Source organism: Bombina bombina, chromosome 4 (genome assembly GCF_027579735.1).
Source record: "Bombina bombina isolate aBomBom1 chromosome 4, aBomBom1.pri, whole genome shotgun sequence".
Taxonomy (NCBI): domain Eukaryota; kingdom Metazoa; phylum Chordata; class Amphibia; order Anura; family Bombinatoridae; genus Bombina; species Bombina bombina.
In genome coordinates this window covers 571026034-571050468 of record NC_069502.1, presented here as the reverse complement: position 1 = coordinate 571050468, position 24435 = coordinate 571026034, and the positions used below count along the sequence as shown (strand labels likewise).

The following is a 24435-nucleotide window of genomic DNA, read 5'->3' as shown; positions in this document are numbered from 1 at the left end:
TATGTTGGAGAAAACAGAATTTATGTTTACCTGATAAATTACTTTCTCCAACGGTGTGTCCGGTCCACGGCCCGCCCTGGTTTTTTAATCAGGTCTGATAATTTATTTTCTTTAACTACAGTCACCACGGTATCATATGATTTCTCCTATGCAAATATTCCTCCTTTACGTCGGTCGAATGACTGGGGAAGGCGGAGCCTAGGAGGGATCATGTGACCAGCTTTGCTGGGCTCTTTGCCATTTCCTGTTGGGGAGGAGAATATCCCACAAGTAAGGATGATGCCGTGGACCGGACACACCGTTGGAGAAAGTAATTTATCAGGTAAACATAAATTCTGTTTTCAATAATTCAAATAATCTTATTTCTTTCAGATACCAATGGATCTGATAACTCAATACCAATGGCTTATCTTACGCTGGATCATCAGTTGCAGGTCAGACTACTTTTTTGATATATTGATTTTAAAATGCATTAGAAAATGCCAATTACAGACTATTTGCAGAACTTTTTGAAATCTTCATGTTCTCAACAATGATGAATGTTATGTTTGATTAAGATATATCATGTAAAATATATTTTCATTCATGTAATTGGCAAGAGTCCATGAGCTAGTGACGTATGGGATATACAATCATACCAGGAGGGGCAAAGTTTCCCAAACATCAAAATGCCTATAAATACACCCCCTCACCACACCCACAATTCAGTTTTACAAACTTTGCTTCCCTATGGAGGTGGTGAAGTAAGTTTGTGCTTGATTTTCTTCTGTGATAAGCGCTTCTCAGCATTTCTTTCATGTAATTAGCAAGAGTCCATGAGCTAGTGACGTATGGGATATACATTCCTACCAGGAGGGGCAAAGTTTCCCAAACCTCAAAATGCCTATAAATACACCCCTCACCACACCCACAATTCAGTTTTACAAACTTTGCCTCCGATGGAGGTGGTGAAGTAAGTTTGTGCTAGATTCTACGTTGATATGCGCTCCGCAGCAAGTTGGAGCCCGGTTTTCCTCTCAGCGTGCAGTGAATGTCAGAGGGATGTGAAGAGAGTATTGCCTATTTGAATGCAGTGATCTCCTTCTAAGGGGTCTATTTCATGGGTTCTCTGTTATCGGTCGTAGAGATTCATCTCTTACCTCCCTTTTCAGATCGACGATATACTCTTATATATACCATTACCTCTGCTGATTCTCGTTTCAGTACTGGTTTGGCTATCTGCTATATGTAGATGAGTGTCCTGGGGTAAGTAAGTCTTATTTTCTGTGACACTCCTAGCTATGGTTGGGCACTTTGTTTATAAAGTTCTAAATATATGTATTCAAACATTTATTTGCCTTGACTCAGAATGTTCAACTTTCCTTATTTTCAGACAGTCAGTTTCATATTTGGGATAATGCATTTTAATTTAACATTTTTCTTACCTTAAAATTTGACTTTTTCCCTGTGGGCTGTTAGGCTCGCGGGGGCTGAAAATGCTTCATTTTATTGCGTCATTCTTGGCGCGGACTTTTTTGGCGCAAAAATTCTATTTCCGTTTCCGGCGTCATACGTGTCGCCGGAAGTTGCGTCATTTTTTGACGTTATTTTGCGCCAAAAATGTCGGCGTTCCGGATGTGGCGTCATTTTTGGCGCCAAAAAGCATTTAGGCGCCAAATAATGTGGGCGTCTTATTTGGCGCGAAAAAATATGGACGTCACTTTTGTCTCCACATTATTTAAGTCTCATTTTTTATTGCTTCTGGTTGCTAGAAGCTTGTTCTTTGGCATTTTTTCCCATTCCTGAAACTGTCATTTAAGGAATTTGATCAATTTTGCTTTATATATATGTTGTTTTTTCTCTTACATATTGCAAGATGTCTCACGTTGCATCTGAGTCAGAAGATACTACAGGAAAATCGCTGTCAAGTGCTGAATCTACCAAAGCTAAGTGCATCTGCTGTAAACTTTTGGTAGCTATTCCTCCAACTGTTGTTTGTATTGATTGTCATGACAAACTTGTTAAAGCAGATAATATTTCCTTTAGTAAAGTACCATTGCCTGTTGCAGTTCCTTCAACATCTAAGGTGCAGAATGTTCCTGATAATATAAGAGATTTTGTTTCTGAATCCATAAAGAAGGCTATGTCTGTTATTTCTCCTTCTAGTAAACGTAAAAAATCTTTTAAAACTTCTCTCCCTACAGATGAATTTTTAAATGAACATCATCATTCTGATTCTGATGATTCCTCTGGTTCAGAGGATTCTGTCTCAGAGGTTGATGCTGATAAATCTTCATATTTATTTAAAATGGAATTTATTCGTTCTTTACTTAAAGAAGTACTAATTGCTTTAGAAATAGAGGATTCTGGTCCTCTTGATACTAATTCTAAACGTTTAGATAAGGTATTTAAAGCTCCTGTGGTTATTCCAGAAGTTTTTCCTGTTCCTAATGCTATTTCTGCAGTAATTTCCAAAGAATGGGATAATTTGGGTAATTCATTTGCTCCTTCTAAACGTTTTAAGCAATTATATCCTGTGCCGTCTGACAGATTAGAATTTTGGGACAAGATCCCTAAAGTTGATGGGGCTATTTCTACCCTTGCTAAACGTACTACTATTCCTACGTCAGATGGTACTTCGTTTAAGGATCCTCTAGATAGGAAAATTGAGTCCTTTCTAAGAAAAGCTTATCTGTGTTCAGGTAATCTTCTTAGACCTGCTATATCTTTGGCTGATGTTGCTGCAGCTTCAACTTTTTGGTTGGAAACTTTAGCGCAACAAGTAACACATCGTGATTCTCATGATATTATTATTCTTCTTCAGCATGCTAATAATTTTATCTGTGATGCCATTTTTGATATTATCAGAGTTGATGTCAGGTTTATGTCTCTAGCTATTTTAGCTAGAAGAGCTTTATGGCTTAAAACTTGGAATGCTGATATGGCTTCTAAATCAACTTTACTTTCCATTTCTTTCCAGGGTAACAAATTATTTGGTTCTCAGTTGGATTCCATTATTTCAACTGTTACTGGTGGGAAAGGAACTTTTTTACCACAGGATAAAAAATCTAAAGGTAAAAACAGGGCTAATAATCGTTTTCGTTCCTTTCGTTTCAACAAAGAACAAAAGCCTGATCCTTCATCCTCAGGAGCAGTTTCAGTTTGGAGACCATCTCCAGTCTGGAATAAATCCAAGCCAGCTAGAAAGGCAAAGCCTGCTTCTAAGTCCACATGAAGGTGCGGCCCTCATTCCAGCTCAGCTGGTAGGGGGCAGGTTACGTTTTTTCAAGGAAATTTGGATCAATTCTGTTCACAATCTTTGGATTCAGAGCATTGTTTCAGAAGGGTACAGAATTGGTTTCAAGTTGAGACCTCCTGCAAAGAGATTTTTTCTTTCCCGTGTCCCAGTAAATCCAGTAAAAGCTCAAGCATTTCTGAAATGTGTTTCAGATCTAGAGTTGACTGGAGTAATTATGCCAGTTCCAGTTCCGGAACAGGGGATGGGGTTTTATTCAAATCTCTTCATTGTACCAAAGAAGGAGAATTCTTTCAGACCAGTTCTGGATCTAAAAATATTGAATCGTTACCTTTTGTTCAGCAAGGGAATTATATGTCCACAATAGATTTACAGGATGCATATCTGCATATTCCGATTCATCCAGATCATTATCAGTTCCTGAGATTCTCGTTTCTGGACAAGCATTACCAGTTTGTGGCTCTGCCGTTTGGCCTAGCTACAGCTCCAAGAATTTTTACAAAGGTTCTCGGTGCCCTGCTGTCTGTAATCAGAGAACAGGGTATTGTGGTATTTCCTTATTTGGACGATATCTTGGTACTTGCTCAGTCTTTACATTTAGCAGAATCTCATACGAATCGACTTGTGTTGTTTCTTCAAGATCATGGTTGGAGGATCAATTTACCAAAAAGTTCTTTGATTCCTCAGACAAGGGTAACCTTTCTGGGTTTCCAGATGGATTCAGTGTCCATGACTCTGTCTTTAACAGACGAGACGTCTAAAGTTGATTACAGCTTGTCGAAACCTTCAGTCACAATCATTCCCTTCGGTAGCCTTATGCATGGAAATTCTAGGTCTTATGACTGCTGCATCGGACGCGATACCCTTTGCTCGTTTTCACATGCGACCTCTTCAGCTCTGTATGCTGAAGCAATGGTGCAAGGATTACACGAAGATATCTCAATTAATATCTTTAAAACCGATTGTTCGACACTCTCTAACATGGTGGACAGATCACCCTCGTTTAATTCAGGGGGCTTCTTTTGTGCTTCCGACCTGGACTGTAATTTCAACAGATGCAAGTCTCACAGGTTGGGGAGCTGTGTGGGGATCTCTGACGGCACAAGGAGTTTGGGAATCTTAGGAGGTGAGATTACCGATCAATATTTTGGAACTCCGTGCAATTTTCAGAGCTCTTCAGTTTTGGCCTCTTCTGAAGAGAGAATCGTTCATTTGTTTTCAGACAGACAATGTCACAACTGTGGCATACATCAATCATCAAGGAGGGACTCACAGTCCTCTGGCTATGAAAGAAGTATCTCGAATTTTGGTTTGGGCGGAATCCAGCTCCTGTCTAATCTCTGCGGTTCATATCCCAGGTGTAGACAATTGGGAAGCGGATTATCTCAGTCGCCAAACGTTGCATCCGGGCGAATGGTCTCTTCACCCAGAGGTATTTCTTCAGATTGTTCAAATGTGGGAACTTCCAGAAATAGATCTGATGGCGTCCCATCTAAACAAGAAACTTCCCAGGTATCTGTCCAGATCCCGGGATCCTCAGGCGGAGGCAGTGGATGCATTATCGCTTCCTTGGAAGTATCATCCTGCCTATATCTTTCCGCCTCTAGTTCTTCTTCCAAGAGTAATCTCCAAGATTCTGAAGGAATGCTCGTTTGTTCTGCTGGTAGCTCCGGCATGGCCTCACAGGTTTTGGTATGCGGATCTTGTCCGGATGGCCTCTTGCCAACCGTGGACTCTTCCGTTAAGACCAGACCTTCTGTCACAAGGTCCTTTTTTCCATCAGGATCTGAAATCCTTAAATTTAAAGGTATGGAGATTGAACGCTTGATTCTTGGTCAAAGAGGTTTCTCTGACTCTGTGATTAATACTATGTTACAGGCTCGTAAATCTGTATCTCGAGAGATATATTATAGAGTCTGGAAGACTTATATTTCTTGGTGTCTTTCTCATCATTTTTCCTGGCATTCTTTTAGAATACCGAGAATTTTACAGTTCCTTCAGGATGGTTTAGATAAGGGTTTGTCCGCAAGTTCTTTGAAAGGACAAATCTCTGCTCTTTCTGTTCTTTTTCACAGAAAGATTGCTATTCTTCCTGATATTCATTGTTTTGTACAAGCTTTGGTTCGTATAAAACCTGTCATTAAGTCAATTTCTCCTCCTTGGAGTTTGAATTTGGTTCTGGGAGCTCTTCAAGCTCCTCCGTTTGAACCTATGCATTCATTGGACATTAAATTACTTTCTTGGAAAGTTTTGTTCCTTTTGGCCATCTCTTCTGCCAGAAGAGTTTCTGAATTATCTGCTCTTTCTTGTGAGTCTCCTTTTCTGATTTTTCATCAGGATAAGGCGGTGTTGCGAACTTCTTTTGAATTTTTACCTAAAGTTGTGAATTCCAACAACATTAGTAGAGAAATTGTGGTTCCTTCATTATGTCCTAATCCTAAGAATTCTAAGGAGAAATCGTTGCATTCTTTGGATGTTGTTAGAGCTTTGAAATATTATGTTGAAGCTACTAAGAATTTCCGAAAGACTTCTAGTCTATTTGTTATCTTTTCCGGTTCTAGAAAAGGCCAGAAAGCTTCTGCCATTTCTTTGGCATCTTGGTTGAAATCTTTAATTCATCTTGCCTATGTTGAGTCGGGTAAAACTCCGCCTCAGAGAATTACAGCTCATTCTACTAGGTCAGTTTCTACTTCCTGGGCGTTTAGGAATGAAGCTTCGGTTGACCAGATCTGCAAAGCAGCAACTTGGTCCTCTTTGCATACTTTTACTAAATTCTACCATTTTGATGTATTTTCTTCTTCTGAAGCAGTTTTTGGTAGAAAAGTACTTCAGGCAGCGGTTTCAGTTTGAATCTTCTGCTTATGTTTTTCGTTAAAATTTATTTTGGGTGTGGATTATTTTCAGCAGGAATTGGCTGTCTTTATTTTATCCCTCCCTCTCTAGTGACTCTTGTGTGGAAAGATCCACATCTTGGGTAGTCATTATCCCATACGTCACTAGCTCATGGACTCTTGCTAATTACATGAAAGAAAACATAATTTATGTAAGAACTTACCTGATAAATTCATTTCTTTCATATTAGCAAGAGTCCATGAGGCCCGCCCTTTTTTTGTGGTGGTTATGATTTTGTATAAAGCACAATTATTCCAATTCCTTATTTTATATGCTTTCGCACTTTTTTTATCACCCCACTTCTTGGCTATTCGTTAAACTGAATTGTGGATGTGGTGAGGGGTGTATTTATAGGCATTTTGAGGTTTGGGAAACTTTGCCCCTCCTGGTAGGAATGTATATCCCATACGTCACTAGCTCATGGACTCTTGCTAATATGAAAGAAATGAATTTATCAGGTAAGTTCTTACATAAATTATGTTTTTGAAGCCCGATTCCTCTGAGTACAGCGAATTTCAGAGGAATGTGAAGGGAATATCACCTATTGAATGCGCTATGGTTTTCCTCACTGGAAATCTTTTCAAAGGTTCTCTGTTATCGGTCGTAAAGATTCATCTCATACCCCCCTTTTCAGATCGACGATATACTCTCATATTCCATTACCTCTACTGATTCTGTTTCAGTACTGGTTTGGCTATCTGCTATATGTGGATGGGTGTCTTTCAGTAAGTATGTTTTCCTTACTTAAGACACTCTCCGCTATGGTTTGGCACTTTATGTATTAATATAAAGTTTTAAATAAATGTATTGTACTTATATTTGCCATGAGTCAGGTCTATGTATATTTAGGAAGTTATTTTTTCTTACCTGGGTTATAGTCTTTTCTTCAAATTGACTGCTTTTTCATTAATTTTCGCGGGCAAAATTAGGCTTGCAAGGTCGCAAAATGCTGATATTTATTGCATCACTCTTGGCGTGAGAATTTTTTGTTGCCAAGGTACATTCAGTGACACAAATTCCTCATTACCGGCATCTTAGTTGACGCCCGGTTTCCTTGCACATGGTTGCGTCTGTCATGACGCGAGTTGCGTCATTTCCGGATGTTAGCGCCAAAAAAATTAATTTTGCGTTGTGCGTCATACTTGCCGCCAACTAAATTTAATTATTTAAACTCCACTTCCTATATGCCTCTTGCCTTTTTTTATGCTCAGAAGGCTATGCTGTTTGCATTTTTTTTCCCATTCCTGAAACTGCCATATAAGGAAATTGATCGTTTTGCTTTATATGTTGTTTATTTTCTCTTACATTTGCAAGATGTCTCAATCTGATCCTGTCTCAGAAACCACTGTTGGAACCCTGCTGCCTGATAACAGTTCTACCAAAGCTAAGTGTATCTGTTGTAAGTTAGCGGAGATTATATCTCCAGCTGTAGTATGTAACAGTTGTCATGATAAGCTTTTACATGCAGAGAATGTATCCATCAGTACTAGTACAATGCCTATTGTTCCTTCAACATCTAATATACATGATATCCCTGTGAATATAAAAGATTTTATTGCTGATGTGATTCAGAAGGCTTTGTCTGCTATTCCGCATTCTAATAAACGTAAAACTTCTCATAAGGTTGATGAAATTTCAAATGACCGACAACATACTGAATTATCCTCCTCTGATGAGGATTTATCTGGTTCAGAAGATCCTACCTCAGATATTGACACTGACAAATCTGCTTATCTCTTTAAGATGGAGTATATTCGTTACTTGTTAAGAGGTGTTGATTACTTTGGATAATGAGGAAACTAGTCCTCTTGATACTAAAACTAGTAAACGTTTAAATTCTGTTTATAAACCTCCTGTGGTTACTCCAGAGGTTTTTCCAGTTCCTGATGCTATTTCTAATATGATTTCAAAGGAATAGAATAGCCCTGGTACTTCTTTTATTCCTTCTTCTAGGTTTAAAAAGTTGAATAATTTGCCAGCAGTTGGATTGGAGTTTTGGCGAAAAAAATCCCCAAAGTTTATGGGGCTATTTCTACTCTTGCCAAACGTACTACTATTCCTTAGGAAGATAGTACTTCTTTTAAGGACCCTTTAGATAAGAAACTTGAATCTTATCTAAGGAAAGCTTATTTATTTTCTGGCTACATTCTTAGGCCTGCTATATCCATGGCTGCTGATGCAGCTGCATCAACTTTTTGGTTGGAAAACTTAGCGCAACAGGAAACAGATCCTGATTTGTCTAGCATTGTTTGATTGCTTCATCATGCTAATCATTTTATCTGTGATGCTATTTTTTATATCATCAGTATTGATGTTAAATCTATGTCTTTAGCTATTTTAGCTAGAAGAGCTTTGTCAAATATTGGAATGCTGACATGATATCTAAGTCTAGATTACTATCTCTTTCCAAGGTAACAATTTACTTTGTTCTCAGTTGGATTCAATTATTTCAACTGTCACTTGGGGTAGGGAGTTTTTTTACCTCAGGATAAAAGATCTAAGGGTTAATCTAAAGTTGCTAATCGTTTTCGTTCTTTTCGACAGAATAAGGAACAGAAAGCCAATCCTTCCCCCAAAGAATCTGGTTCCAATTGCAAACAGTCTTCAAGTTGGAATAAATCAAAGCCTTTTAAGAACCCAAAGCCAGCCCCCAAGTCCGCATGAAGATGCTGCCCTCATTCCAGCTCAGCTGGTGGGGGGCAGATTAAAATTTTTCCAAAACATTTGGGCAGATTCTGTCCAAAATCAATGGATTCAGAGTATTGTGTCTCAGGGGTATCGAATAGGTTTCAAAGTAAGACCTACTTGGAGAAGATTTTTCTCTCTCACACATTCCAGCAAATCCAGTGAAGGCTCAGGCTTTTCTGAAGTGTGTTTCCAACCTAGAGCTTTCAGGGGTAATCATACCAGTTCCGTTTCAGGTACAGGGTCTGGGGTTTTATTCAAATCTATTCATTGTCCCAAAGAAAGAAAATTCATTCAGGCCAGTTCTGGATCTGAAAATTTTGAATCGTTTTGTAAGACTTTCAAAATGGTGACTATAAGGACTATTCTGCCTTTTGTTCAGCAAGGTCATTATATATGTCCACGATAGACTTACAGGATGCATATCTGCATATTCCGATTCATCCAGACCACTATTGGTTTCTGAGATTCTCTTTTCTAGGCAAGCATTGCAAATTTCTCGCTCTTCAATTTGGCCTAGCGACAGCTCCAATAATTTTTTTCAAAGGTTCTCGGTGCCCTACTCTCTGTAATCGGAGAACAGGTTATTGCGGTGTTTCCTTATTTGGACGATATCTTGGTACTAGCTCAGTCTTTACAATCTGCCGAATCTCACACGAATCAACTAGTGTTGTTTCTTCAAAGACATGGTTGGAGGATCAATTTACCAAAAAGTTCCTTGATTCCTCAGACAAGGGTCACCTTTTTAGGTTTCCAGATAGATTCAGTGTCCATTAGAAACCTTCAGTATCAATCATTACCTTCAGTGGCTATGTGCATGGAAGTTTTAGGTCTCATGACTGCAGCATCGGACGCAATCCCCTTTGCTCGTTTTCATATGAGACCTCTTCAGCTTTGTATGCTGAATCAATGGTGTAGGGATTATACAAGGATATCACAGTTAATATCCTTAAATCCCAATGTTCGACTCTCTCTGACTTGGTGGTTATATCACCATCGTATAGCTCAAGGGGCCTCTTTTGTTCGTCCAACCTGGACTGTAATCACAACTGATGCAAGTCTTTCAGTCTAGGGATCTCTGACAGCACAAGAGGTTTGGAAATCTCAAGAGGCGAGGTTACCCATCAATATTTTAGAACTCTGTGCTATTTTCAGGGCTCTTCAGGTTTGGCCTCTGTTGAAGAGAGAACCATTCATTTGTTTTCAGACAGACAATATAGCAACTGTCGTATATGTCAATCATCAGGGTGGGACTCACAGTCCCCTAGCTATGAAAGAAGTATCTTGGATACTTTCTTGGGCAGACTCCAGCTCTTGTCTAATTTCTGCGGTACATATCCCAGGTGTAGACAATTGGGAAGCGGATTATCTCAGCCATCAGACTTTACAACCGGGGGAGTGGTCTCTCCATCCATATGTGTGTTTTCAGATTGTTCAGATGTGGGGTCTTCCAGAAATAGATCTGATGGCTTCACATCTAAACAAGAAACTTCCCAGCTACCTGTTCAGGTCCAGGGATCCTCAGGCGGAGTCTGTGGATGTGTTAGCAGTTCCTTGGTTTTACCAACCTGCTTATATCTTCCCGCCTCTAGTTCTTCTTCCAAGAGTGATCTCCAAGATCATCATGAAAGAATAGTTTGTGTTTCTGGTAGCACCAGCATGGTCTCACAGGTTTTGGTATGCGGATCTTGTCCGGAGGTCCAGTTGCCAACCTTGGCCACTTCCTTTAAGACCAGACCTGTCTCAAGGACCATTTTTCCATCAGGATCTCAAATATTTAAATTTATTTCTTTCATATTGGCAAGAGTCCATGAGACCCACCCTTTTTATGGTGCACAATTATATTTCCAGTTTCTTTTTTTTATGCTTTTTACTCTTTTTTTCTATCACCCCACTATTTGGCTATTCGTTAAACTGAATTGTGGGTGTGGTGAGGGGTGTATAGGCATTTTGAGGTTTTGGAAACTTTGCCCCTTCTGGTAGGATTGTATATCCCATACGTCATTAGCTCATGGACTCTTGCCAATATGAAAGAAATGAATTTATCAGGCAAGTTCTTACATAAATTGTTTTCTGTTCTCATTGTGCCTGTGTTTGGACAATTCGAGATGAAGCCTTGTCTTGTGTTTACAATTCAGAGATCCATGATCAGCCTTCTTAAATGCAATATTGATTTGGGGTAAATTTTAATTAACTGATATTATTCAATTTGTAATTGTTAGTGTAGTAAATTCTCCTCGAGCAATTTATGGAAACTACTCACACATTTCGCCTAAGATAAAGTGCTTGTGTTTTTTTCTTGTTTTGTTTTTTTGTGTTTTTCTTTCCTAAGATATGGCGAGTCCACAACGTCATCAATTATTAGTGGGAATATCTCTCTTGTCCAGCAGGAGGCAGCAAAGAACGCCACAGAAAAGCTGTTAAATACCACTTCCCTTGCCATAATCCCCAGTCATTCTCTTTGCCTCTGTCAATATGAGGCGGTGAAGTTTGGTGTCTGAAGAAATTAAATCCTTTATGGGGATAGATTTCCCTGCAAGCAAGGATTTGGGTATAGTCGTAGTCCATGTCAATCTCTGCCGCAGAGTAGTGGTGGCTTTTAAGCAGTTAGGAAGTTGTAAGGTGGTGCTTACTTTGTTTCCTAACACATTGCTGCTCTAAGTATAGAAAGCCAGAGTTGGTTACTCTCTGTTCTTTCTTTTTTTCCAGAGGTCTCTGTTAGGAGTTTGTGTCCTTTCACGCCTTGTGAGCTGTTTTCCTGCCGGACAGCTAGATTGTAGGCAAGTGCTTTTTTATCTTCTAGGTTTAGGAGACTTTGCACTTTTAAAACATTCATTATTTATTTTCTGCAGTTTTTAATTTATGTGATTTAGGAATCCTTTGAATAGGATTCGATAGGCAGTATGCAGGCACTATGTAATTTGGGATTTGCACGTTAAAGACCGGGTGCTGTTAAATTTTTAATTTTTGGCAAATGTTTGTTTTGTTTCTAATGGTTGTTGCTTTGTCTCTTTCAAATTGCGCGCCTTTTTTCTTGTCTGCGCTTCACCGGATTTGCTGGTTATGTGATCCTTATGTTTGTTATATGGAATGGATCGGCGTCTGTGTTGTTGCTGCAGTCTGTCTCAGTGTATATGCAGTTGTGTAGCAGTCTCTGTGTCCTCTTTAAATCTCCTGGAATTGCGTTAGGCACCTCAGTACTGCTGAGGTGTAGAGGTTGTCAAACATAGCTTCTTTTTTTTATAACATTTTTTTGCTTTTTTTTTTTTTTTTTTTTTTTTTTTTTTTTGTTTCTCTTAAAGTGACAGTTGTCCTTTTATTCAAATTATTTTCTGGGGCTGATTTTTCTTAGCTATGGACATGGATAATGATGATATTGTCTTTAATAAATGTTATGTTTAGAGGCGCAAATTGTTTCTCCTTTGCAATTCTGTACTACTTGTTTAGCTAGAACGCTACAATGTAAAGAAAAATTATTGCCTTATGAGCCTAATGTCTCTCAGGATGATGCTGTTCAGGCAGTGCCACAGCCCTCTCCTCAAACGCCCCAAGCCTCTATGGTGTCGCATGCAGTGCCCTGTGGTTCCCTTCAACCTCCTGGTGGGGTATATTTGCCTGGAGATTTTGCAGCTCAGATATCTTCTGCGGTATCTGAAGCTTTATCTGCTTTTCCTGTTTTAGGGAAACGCAATAGGAAAACTAAACACTTAATAGATTGTAAAGTTCCTGTTTCAGCAGTTTCCATACTGGTTGATCCTCATCATAATTTTACGGAGGATGTTACCTCAGTTCCTTCTGCGGGTGAAATTTCTGATTCTGACAGTGTTTTGTCTGAGGTTGAAGAGGTAAGCTTTAGGTTTAAGCTTGAACACCTTCATGTTTTTATTAAAAGGAATAGAACAGAAAGAGGAACCACATGTGCGAATCAATAGCACCAAATATAACAGGCACAGTGAGGAAACACAGGGTACTCACATGTAACAAAGGCACTCAATTATGCCAATAGAAGCAGGCTGGATATTAAACAGCAGTCCAGCTAGCTGTACTTGAGTATACCTGGAACCAGGATCACAGGAATTAGGACAAAGTTGTGTAGGAGGGCTAATAACCCACATGGTAGCGTGGGCTAAGAGAGTGACACTAAGAACAGAGTTTAAAACATAGCAAATGGATTTATTAAAAAAAATTTATAAAAACCAAAGTTAAAAAACACTCGAGCTGGTTACAATGTAATCCCTAGCATTGAATATGAGAAACTATGCAACGCATTTCTCGGTAGAACCATTTCATCAGGCATATTGAATAGATATGAAATGCCCCCTTATATAGGGCTACGCTACCACAAAGTGGGGAAAATGAGCCCTCCTCTTCCATAGCTCAAACAACCAATAAGCACCCTTCATCTCAACAGAGCCAAATTATTGCACCTGTAATCAAATGTGTATAGATTGAACCAATAGAAGTGTAATGATACATCAGGTCTATATTAATCTCTCATATGCTGTGCTGGATAATCACACACACACACACACACACATCTATGGATGTCCTCATCATTAATATTATTTATGTGGTTATTAACTAATACAATACCTGCGTGTTATGACATATATTAAAGCACAGTGCAGTGATCTCTAAATGGTTCCTGACCCACACAGTATATACACCCCCGTGTCAGTGGGGCGTGGGACGATACGCTCACTACATGCCCTATAGCTGATTTACACAGTTGGATTATAAGTATGTGTAGACTCTGTAAATACTTGCCTGAAAAAAGGTATACATATACAGGGCACCGATAATAGATCTACTATTCTCCCCATGTTGTAAACATCGGATCGGTGGTACATGTGTAGCTCCGCCCATTAGCTGTATGCTTATAGGTCCACTTGATGCGTGTTAATAGGTGTAATACCTATGAGGCAGTGGATGAATGCCAAACTGAGATTATAGCTCATAAAAATAATAAAATCAAGAGAGATGAAGACTACAGTAAGGGCGAAGTGTATTCTTTCAATAGAAATAAAATCAAGAGAGACAATGATTGGACTTTAGTCCACCACAATAAGAATTAAAGCAAAAATAAAAACTATAATCATAATAAAAATAATACATAGAATAGTAATAAGAATCACACCCAGAACCACTCGCAAGTTGAATACTCTCCTTATGAGATGAATCATCCTAATGAGGTTAATCAAGATAGGGGGTATATCAACAGACAGACATATCAGGAAAGAGACTTTAGGGGACCTTCTGAGTCTCAGAATTATAATAACCCTAATTATTTTAGGGGACCTTCAGAGTCTCAGAATTACAATAACCCCAATATGATTCCTATTCAGAATAGGTTTCAAATCCTCAACTCTCCCCAGTCTAGAGAACAGGGTGATACATTTAGAGAGAGGTCTAACTCCATTAGGACTGACAATATCCCCTCTGCCTCTGAGTTTTTTTTAGGGACCCCCAACCTTGCCCCCTTATGGAGGCGGAATTCACAGCAGCCCATCAATCAGAAAAAAAGACCTTTCCCAAACGGGGAAGGAAAGGCAGATGGAAAACCCACAAAAAAGAAAAAACACAAAAATTGAAAAACTGTATTTTCAATTTATCACATTTCCTCACAGATGATGATTTAAGAGTCTTAGGTAGAGGTTTGTCCTATTGTCCTCCAAATACACATAATTTATTTAATTTGTTTGTGGACCTTAATAAATACACCAGAAAGCTCTCCCTACACAGATACTTTACATTAAAATCACTTAAGAATATTGAAGGTTCACCCATTCTATTGAATAGCCAGAGAGAAAGGGACTCACCAGTAGTTTTATAAAATGAACCTAAGGAATTGATGGATGAGTTATTTGGAGAGGTTATTCATAATTCTCTTGCTCCAGCTTCCTCTTTTAATCCCCCTAGGGATGAGGTCTCATATATCAATCGATTCCAGCAGCTAGTATTGGAGGATTGGGAAACCAGATTTTAGAGAAAAAGAAAGTCTGGCCCAGTGAGGCAAGAGCCCTCAAAAGCCTGATGGACGACCACAATTTGGTCATCCGCCAGGCTGATAAAGGCGATGGTATTGTGGTCCAAGACTATTCTTATGTTGATGAGGCTCATTGTATACTTTGGGATACTGACTACTATAAAAAAACTTTCCCATGACCCTACTATTGAATTCTCTAAGTCTTTGGCCCAGATTTTAGAATTGGGGGTCTCTGAGGGCATTCTAACTAAAAAGGAGAAAAGATATCTCACACCTGATCACCCTAATATACCATATTATTACCATCTCCCCAAGCTACATAAGAACGATAAGGTTCCTACGGGGAGACCTATAATAGCGGGGATCAACAGCATAACTGACAAACTTTCAGAATATATTGATATATTCCTCCAGAAATGTGTGTAATCTACCTTCATACATTAAAGATACCACAGATTTGGTGCATAAATTATCTCATATCAGGCGCAATGGGAACTCCTTTTGACTGTCATGCGATGTGGGAGCCTTATATTTGAATATCTCCCATGATCTAAGCTTTAGAACCACCCAGATTTTTTTGGAGAGAGACATCTTCATACCTGACATCCAGAAGGAGTACCTTAATCACCTTAATAAACTATATCCTTAAGCACAATTACTTTCAGTTCCTGGACGAGTTTTACCTTCAAATCAAGGGGACGGCCATGGGCACCAGGTTTGCCCACAGTTTCCCAAATCTCTTCATGGGGATTTTTGAGGAATTATATATGTATAATTCAAAATGGAGGGGCAACCTGGTGTTCTATGGCTGTTATATTGATGATCTTATATTTGTGTTTAAGAGATCTATGATTGAAGCCAATGAATTTGTGTCCTATTTACATGCCAACAATATGGGTATTACCTTTACATCTAATCTTCAAGAACATACAATTGAATTTTTGGATGTAGTGCTCACTTGGGGCACAGATGGGAATATTTGCACATCCACCTATTTTAAACAGGTGGACTGTAACAGTTTCTTACACTTCTCCAGCAATCATTTAACCACTTGGAAAGTTAACATTCCTTACAGCCAATTCTGTAGAATGAGAATAAATTGTAGTACTATAGAAAAATATAATGAACAATATGATATACTTATAAAAAGATTTCAAGAAAAAAGTTATCCCTTAGCTCTTATTGAAAAAAGTTATGATCGAGCAAGGACGCTAGATAGAACACGACTTCTGACCTCTTCTACCCCCCCCCCAAAAAAAAAAATCAACAGAAGTGCAAAGGGACAGCATTTGTTTGTCACACAGTACCATTCCAACTATAAGGCCGTCAATAGAGTTTTAAAAAAACACTGGCCAATTTTGATGAGACCCTTTCTTTCATGTAATTAACAAGAGTCCATGAGCTAGTGACGTATGGGATATACATTCCTACCAGGAGGGGCAAAGTTTCCCAAACCTTAAAATGCCTATAAATACACCCCTCACCACACCCACAAATCAGTTTTACAAACTTTGCCTCCAAGGGAGGTGGTGAAGTAAGTTTGTGCTAGATTCTACGTTGATATGCGCTCCGCAGCAAGTTGGAGCCCGGTTTTCCTCTCAGCGTGCAGTGAATGTCAGAGGGATGTGAGGAGAGTATTGCCTATTGAATGCAGTGATCTCCTTCTACGGGGTCTATTTCATAAGGTTCTCTGTTATCGGTCGTAGAGATTCATCTCTTACCTCCCTTTTCAGATCGACGATATACTCTTATATTTACCATTTCCTCTACTGATTCTCGTTTCAGTACTGGTTTGGCTTTCTACAAACATGTAGATGAGTGTCCTGGGGTAAGTAAGTCTTATTTTCTGTGACACTCTAAGCTATGGTTGGGCACTTTATTTATAAAGTTCTAAATATATGTATTCAAACATTTATTTGCCTTGACTCAGAATGTTCAACTTTCCTTATTTCCAGACAGTCAGTTTCATATTTGGGATTATGCTTTAAATTATCATATTTTGTCTTACCTCAAAAATTTGACTTTTTTCCCTGTGGGCTGTTAGGCTCGCGGGGGCTGAAAATGCTTCATTTTATTGCGTCATTTTTGGCGCGGATTTTTTTGGCGCAAAAATTCATTTCCGTTTCCGGCGTCATACGTGTCGCCGGAAGTTGCGTCATTTTTTGACGTTATTTTGCGCCAAAAATGTCGGCGTTCCGGATGTGGCGTCATTTTTGGCGCCAAAAGCATTTAGGCGCCAAATAATGTGGGCGTCTTATTTGGCGCCAAAAAATATGGGCGTCGCTTTTGTCTCCACATTATTTCAGTCTCATTTTCATTTGCTTCTGGTTGCTAGAAGCTTGATGTTTGGCATTTTTTTCCCATTCCTGAAACTGTCTTATAAGGAATTTGATTTATTTTGCTTTATATGTTGTTTTTTCTCTTACATATTGCAAGATGTCTCACGTTGCATCTGAGCCAGAAGATACTACAGGAAAACCACTGCCTGCTGGATCTACCAAAGCTAGGTGTATCTGCTGTAAACTTTTGGTAGCTATTTCTCCAGCTGTTGTTTGTATTAATTGTCATGACAAACTTGTTAAAGCAGATAATATTTCCTTTAGTGATGTACCATTGCCTGTTGCAGTTCCCTCAACATCTAAGGTGCAGAATGTTCCTGATAACATAAGAGATTTTGTTTCTGAATCCATAAAGAAGGCTTTGTCTGTTATTTCTCCTTCTAGTAAACGTAAAAAGTCTTTTAAATCTTCTCTCTCTACAGATGAATTTTTAAATGAACACCATCATTCTGATTCTTTGGACTCTTCTAGTTCAGAGGATTCTGTCTCAGAGATTGATGCTGATAAATCTTCATATTTATTTAAGATGGAATTTATTCGCTCTTTACTTAAAGAAGTACTAATTGCTTTAGAAATAGAGGATTCTAGTCCTCTTGATACTAATTCTATACGTTTGGATAAGGTTTTTAAAGCTCCTGCGGTTATTCCAGAAGTCTTTCCTGTTCCTAATGCTATTTCTGCAGTAATTGCTAAGGAATGGGATAAATTGGGTAATTCATTTACTCCTTCTAAACGTTTTAAGCAATTATATCCTGTTCCGCCTGACAGGTTAGAATTTTGGGACAAAATCCCTAAAGTTGATGGGGCTATTTCTACCCTTGCTAAACGTACTACCATTCCTACGTCAGATGGTACCTCGTTTAAGGATCCTTTAGATAGAAAAATTGAATCTTTTCTAAGAAAAGCTTATCTATGTTCAGGTAATCTTCTTAGACCTGCTATATCATTGGCTGATGTTGCTGCAGCTTCAACTTTTTGGTTGGAAACTCTAGCGCAACAAGTAACAAATCGTGATTCTCATGATATTATTATTCTTCTCCAGCATGCTAATAATTTCATCTGTGATGCCATTTTTGATATTATTAGAGTTGATGTTAGATTTATGTCTCTGGCTATCTTAGCCAGAAGAGCTTTATGGCTTAAGACTTGGAATGCTGATATGGCTTCTAAATCAACTCTACTTTCCATTTCTTTCCAGGGAAACAAATTATTTGGTTCTCAGTTGGATTCTATTATTTCAACTGTTACTGGTGGGAAAGGAACTTTTTTACCACAGGATAAAAAATCTAAAGGTAAAAACAGGGCTAACAATCGTTTTCGTTCCTTTCGTTTCAACAAAGAACAAAAGCCTGATCCTTCGTCCTCAGGAGCAGTTTCAGTTTGGAAACCATCTCCAGTCTGGAATAAATCCAAGCCTGCTAGAAAGGCAAAGCCTGCTTCTAAGTTCACATAAAGGTACGGCCCTCATTCCAGTTCAGCTGGTAGGGGGCAGGTTACGTTTTTTCAAAGAAATTTGGATCAAATCTGTTCACAATCTTTGGATTCAGAACATTGTTTCAGAAGGGTACAGAATTGGTTTCAAGATGAGACCTCCTGCAAAGAGATTTTTTCTTTCCCATGTCCCAGTAAATCCAGTGAAAGCTCAAGCATTTCTGAATTGTGTTTCAGATCTAGAGTTGGCTGGAGTAATTATGCCAGTTCCAGTTCCGGAACAGGGGATGGGGTTTTATTCAAATCTCTTCATTGTACCAAAGAAGGAGAATTCCTTCAGACCAGTTCTGGATCTAAAATTATTGAATCGTTATGTAAGGATACCAACGTTCAAGATGGTAACTGTAAGGACTATATTGCCTTTTGTTCAGCAAGGGAATTATATGTCCACAATAGATTTACAGGATGCATATCTGCATATTCCGATTCATCCAGATCATTATCAGTTCCTGAGATTCTCTTTTCTAGACAAGCATTACCAATTTGTGGCTCTACCGTTTGGCCTTGCTACAGCTCCAAGAATTTTCACAAAGATTCTCGGTGCCCTTCTGTCTGTAATCAGAGAACAGGGTATTGTGGTATTTCCTTATTTGGACGATATCTTGGTACTTGCTCCGTCTTTACATTTAGCAGAGTCTCATACGAATCGACTTGTGTTGTTTCTTCAAGATCATGGTTGGAGGATCAATTTACCAAAAAGTTCTTTGATTCCTCAAACAAGGGTAACCTTTCTGGGTTTCCAGATAGATTCAGTGTCCATGACTCTGTCTTTAACAGACAAGAGACGTCTAAAATTGATTACAGCTTGTCGAAACCTTCAGTCACAATCATTCCCTTCGGTAGCCTTATGCATGGAAATTCTAGGTCTTATGACTGCTGCATCGGACGCGATCCCCTTTGCTCGTTTTCACATGCGACCTCTTCAGCTCTGTATGCTGAACCAATGGTGCAGGGATTACACGAAGATATCTCAATTAATATCTTTAAAACCGATTGTTCGACACTCTCTAACGTGGTGGACAAATCACCATCGTTTAATTCAGGGGGCTTCTTTTGTTCTTCCGACCTGGACTGTAATTTCAACAGATGCAAGTCTCACAGGTTGGGGAGCTGTGTGGGGATCTCTGACGGCACAAGGAGTTTGGGAATCTCAGGAGGTGAGATTACCGATCAATATTTTGGAACTCCGTGCAATTTTCAGAGCTCTTCAGTTTTGGCCTCTTCTGAAGAGAGAATCGTTCATTTGTTTTCAGACAGACAATGTCACAACTGTGGCATACATCAATCATCAAGGAGGGACTCACAGTCCTCTGGCTATGAAAGAAGTATCTCGAATTTTGGTTTGGGCGGAATCCAGCTCCTGTCTAATCTCTGCGGTTCATATCCCAGGTGTAGACAATTGGGAAGCGGATTATCTCAGTCGCCAAACGTTGCATCCGGGCGAATGGTCTCTTCACCCAGAGGTATTTCTTCAGATTGTTCAATTGTGGGGGCTCCCAGAGATAGATCTGATGGCCTCTCATCTAAACAAGAAACTTCCCAGGTATCTGGACAGATACCGGGATCCTCAGGCGGAGGCAGTGGATGCATTATCACTTCCTTGGAAGTATCATCCTGCCTATATCTTTCCGCCTCTAGTTCTTCTTCCAAGAGTAATCTCCAAGATTCTGAGGGAATGCTCGTTTGTTCTGCTAATAGCTCCGGCATGGCCTCACAGGTTTTGGTATGCGGATCTTGTCCGGATGGCATCTTGCCAGCCATGGACTCTTCCGTTAAGACCAGACCTTCTGTCACAAGGTCCTTTTTTCCATCCGGATCTGAAATCCTTAAATTTAAAGGTATGGAGATTGAACGCTTGATTCTTGGTCATAGAGGTTTCTCTGACTCCGTGATTAATACTATGTTACAGGCTCGTAAATCTGTATCTCGAGAGATATATTATAGAGTCTGGAAGACTTATATTTCATGGTGTCTTTCTCATCATTTTTCTTGGCATTCTTTTAGAATACCGAGAATTTTACAATTTCTTCAGGATGGTTTGGATAAGGGTTTGTCCGCAAGTTCTTTGAAAGGACAAAACTCTGCTCTTTTCTGTTCTTTTTCACAGAAAGATTGCTATTCTTCCTGATATTCATTGTTTTGTACAAGCTTTGGTTCGTATAAAACCTGTCATTAAGTCAATTTCTCCTCCTTGGAGTTTGAATTTGGTTCTGGGAGCTCTTCAAGCTCCTCCGTTTGAACCTATGCATTCATTGGACATTAAATTACTTTCTTGGAAAGTTTTGTTCCTTTTGGCCATCTCTTCTGCTAGAAGAGTTTCTGAATTATCTGCTCTTTCGTGTGAGTCTCCTTTTCTGATTTTTCATCAGGATAAGGCGGTGTTGCGAACTTCTTTTGAATTTTTACCTAAAGTTGTGAATTCCAACAACATTAGTAGAGAAATTGTGGTTCCTTCATTATGTCCTAATCCTAAGAATTCTAAGGAGAAATCATTGCATTCTTTGGATGTTGTTAGAGCTTTGAAATATTATGTTGAAGCTACGAAATCTTTCCGTAAGACTTCTAGTCTATTTGTTATCTTTTCCGGTTCTAGGAAAGGCCAGAAAGCTTCTGCCATTTCTTTGGCATCTTGGTTGAAATCTTTAATTCATCTTGCCTTTGTTGAGTCGGGTAAAACTCCGCCTCAAAGAATTACAGCTCATTCTACTAGGTCAGTATCTACTTCCTGGGCGTTTAGGAATGAAGCTTCGGTTGACCAGATCTGCAAAGCAGCAACTTGGTCTTCTTTGCATACTTTTACTAAATTCTACCATTTTGATGTATTTTCTTCTTCTGAAGCAGTTTTTGGTAGAAAAGTTCTTCAGGCAGCGGTTTCAGTTTGAATCTTCTGCTTATGTTTTTTGTTAAACTTTATTTTGGGTGTGGATTATTTTCAGCAGGAATTGGCTGTCTTTATTTTATCCCTCCCTCTCTAGTGACTCTTGTGTGGAAAGATCCACATCTTGGGTAGTCATTATCCCATACGTCACTAGCTCATGGACTCTTGTTAATTACATGAAAGAAAACATAATTTATGTAAGAACTTACCTGATAAATTCATTTCTTTCATATTAACAAGAGTCCATGAGGCCCACCCTTTTTTGTGGTGGTTATGATTTTTTTGTATAAAGCACAATTATTCCAATTCCTTATTTTATATGCTTCGCACTTTTTCTTATCACCCCACTTCTTGGCTATTCGTTAAACTGATTTGTGGGTGTGGTGAGGGGTGTATTTATAGGCATTTTAAGGTTTGGGAAACTTTGCCCCTCCTGGTAGGAATGTATATCCCATACGTCACTAGCTCATGGACTCTTGTTAATATGAAAGAAATGAATTTATCAGGTAAGTTCTTACATAAATTATGTTTTTCTCAAAAAATTATCCCCACAACCAAGAATAGTTTTTAGGAGAGCGCCAATGCTAAGACAAAAACTTGCGCCCAGTAAAGTGGTTATGTCTAAAAAAAAAAATCCACTGGTCCAACATTACTTGGCAAAAAGGGCATTTTTAGGTGTGGTAAGAGACGGTGCTACATTTGCAAATACATTGCACATGGATGCACTAGTTTGATGTCTCATAGTACAGGTGAACAATTCCCCATCAAAGGGAGACTATCCTGTGATTCCACATGTGTTGTATATGCACTCACATGCAAATGTGGGGTGCAGTACATAGGCTGCACCTGTAGGAAAATTTGAGTTAGATGGAGTGAACATCTTAGGAATGTGACCTCTGTCGGGAACACCATTCAGGGAATTATAAATTAAAGAAAATCATCATGCCTATAGAGAGCATCCCCCCGAGCCGTTATTACAATAGGTTTACTAAACTTAGGCAAAGGGAGACCTATTGAATATACAAATTTCAATCTGTTTCCTTTAGGTCTCAATGAAGTGATAGATTCTGCTGTTTTTGTATAGAGAAGGTATGGTACATTCTTACTACCCTATTTTATCATCCTTATTTGAAGGGGTTCTTTTTAGTTGTCTGTCTTATTTCTGATATGTGCATAGCCTTATTTGTAAACTGGAATCTCAACAACCAATTGTATTTTCCATATATTATATGTGATATCATATGGTGTGTGTGTGTATGTGTATATATATATATATATATACACATACACATACATATACATGTTATATATTATTTATATATAATATGATTTGCACCCATATAGATGGGGCTGTGTATCAGCCATTTACTATTTGTCTGTTTATAGTTGTCTTATATATTTTAATGAGTATCACTTTATCTCAGGTTATATCTCTTTTCTTTTTTTATATTTGGTCACCATCATATAATTTTTCTCCACATGATTAGTATTACTACCAGTATTATATTTATGACTGTTCTCTCGCCACTCGTTACATTACACACATATATTCACTCGCATACCCCACCTAGTATGACACTTAACTTTTGTTCCTACAATAGGAATCGTTCAGGAACAATGTCCATTATACTGTTTTAAGCTCACCTTATATGACACTTATTTAATTACTGTAATATAAATAGCTCAAGAACGATGTTCATTATACTTGTTCACACGTTATCACCATGCATAGCTCTCTATGCCCCATATACACTCTACACACATCCCTTGTCACTGCCCTTTTGAGCGTCCATAGTTTTTTGTCTCATGTTAGATTCATCTCCTTAGTCACCGCCCCCTACACCTGTTATCCATGCAAGCATGTTTACTCATTGACACGTCATAGGTATTAAACCTATTAACACGCATCAAGTGGACCTATTAGCATACAGCTAATGGGTGGAGCTACACATGCACCACCGATCTGATTTTTACAACATGGTGAGAATAGTAGATCTATGATCGGTGCAATTGGGCATGTAGTGTGCATATCGTCCCACGCCCCACTGACACGGGGTGTATATACTGTGTGGGTCAGGAACCATTTAGTGATCACTGCACTGTGCTTTAATATATGTCATAACACGCAGGTATTGTATTAGTTAGTAGCCACGTAAATATTATTAATGATGATGACATCCATATGTGTGTGTGTGTGTATATGTATATATATATATATATATATATATATATATATATATATATTAAATTTATATGCAATTAGGGATTTAGTGTGCCAACAACACTCCTCTCTTTAATTCACATTATACCTTAAGGGTGAGGTTGGGCATACCTTGAATGTTTGTTTGATATGTCTTGAGAATGAGTGACTCATATTTTTGGTGTGTTTTATTATACTCTCCTAAATATGCGGGTAATTATCCAGAACAGCATATGAGAGGTTAATATAGACCTGATGTATCATTACACTTCTTTTGGTTCACTCTATACACAATTAATCAGTTACTGGTGCAACAATTTGGCTCTGTTGAGATGAAGGGTGTGGATTGGTTGTTTGAGCTATGAAAGGGGAGGGCTCATTCTCTCACTTTGTGGTAGCGTAGCCCTATATAAGGGGGCATTTCATATCTATTCAATATGCCTGATGAAACAGTTCTAGTGAGAAACGCGTTGCATAGTTTCTCATATTCATTTTTTAATAAATCCATTTGCTATGTTTTAAACTCTGTTCTTAGTGTCAATCTCTTAGCCCACGCTACCATGTGTGTTATTAGCCCTCCTAAACAACTTTGTCCTAATTCCTGTGATCCTGGTTCCAGATATACTCTAGTACAGCTATTTGGACTGCTGTTTAATATCCAGCCTGCTTCTATTGGCATAATTGAGTGCCTTTGTTACATGTGAGTACCCTGTGTCTCCTCACTATGCC

The 24435-nt window shown here is 38.7% G+C and overlaps 1 protein-coding gene across 2 annotated transcripts in view; it reads left to right on the top strand.

Annotated features, from left to right (window-relative positions):
* MAP3K7 (mitogen-activated protein kinase kinase kinase 7) overlaps positions 1-24435 on the top strand; it is a 467450-nt gene that overhangs the window by 432931 nt on the left and 10084 nt on the right. For both annotated transcript variants that reach the window (XM_053710552.1, XM_053710551.1), the window contains one exon: positions 373-434. In XM_053710552.1, coding sequence (XP_053566527.1) covers positions 373-434 — 62 coding nt within the window. The remainder of the gene's footprint in view (positions 1-372; positions 435-24435) is intronic.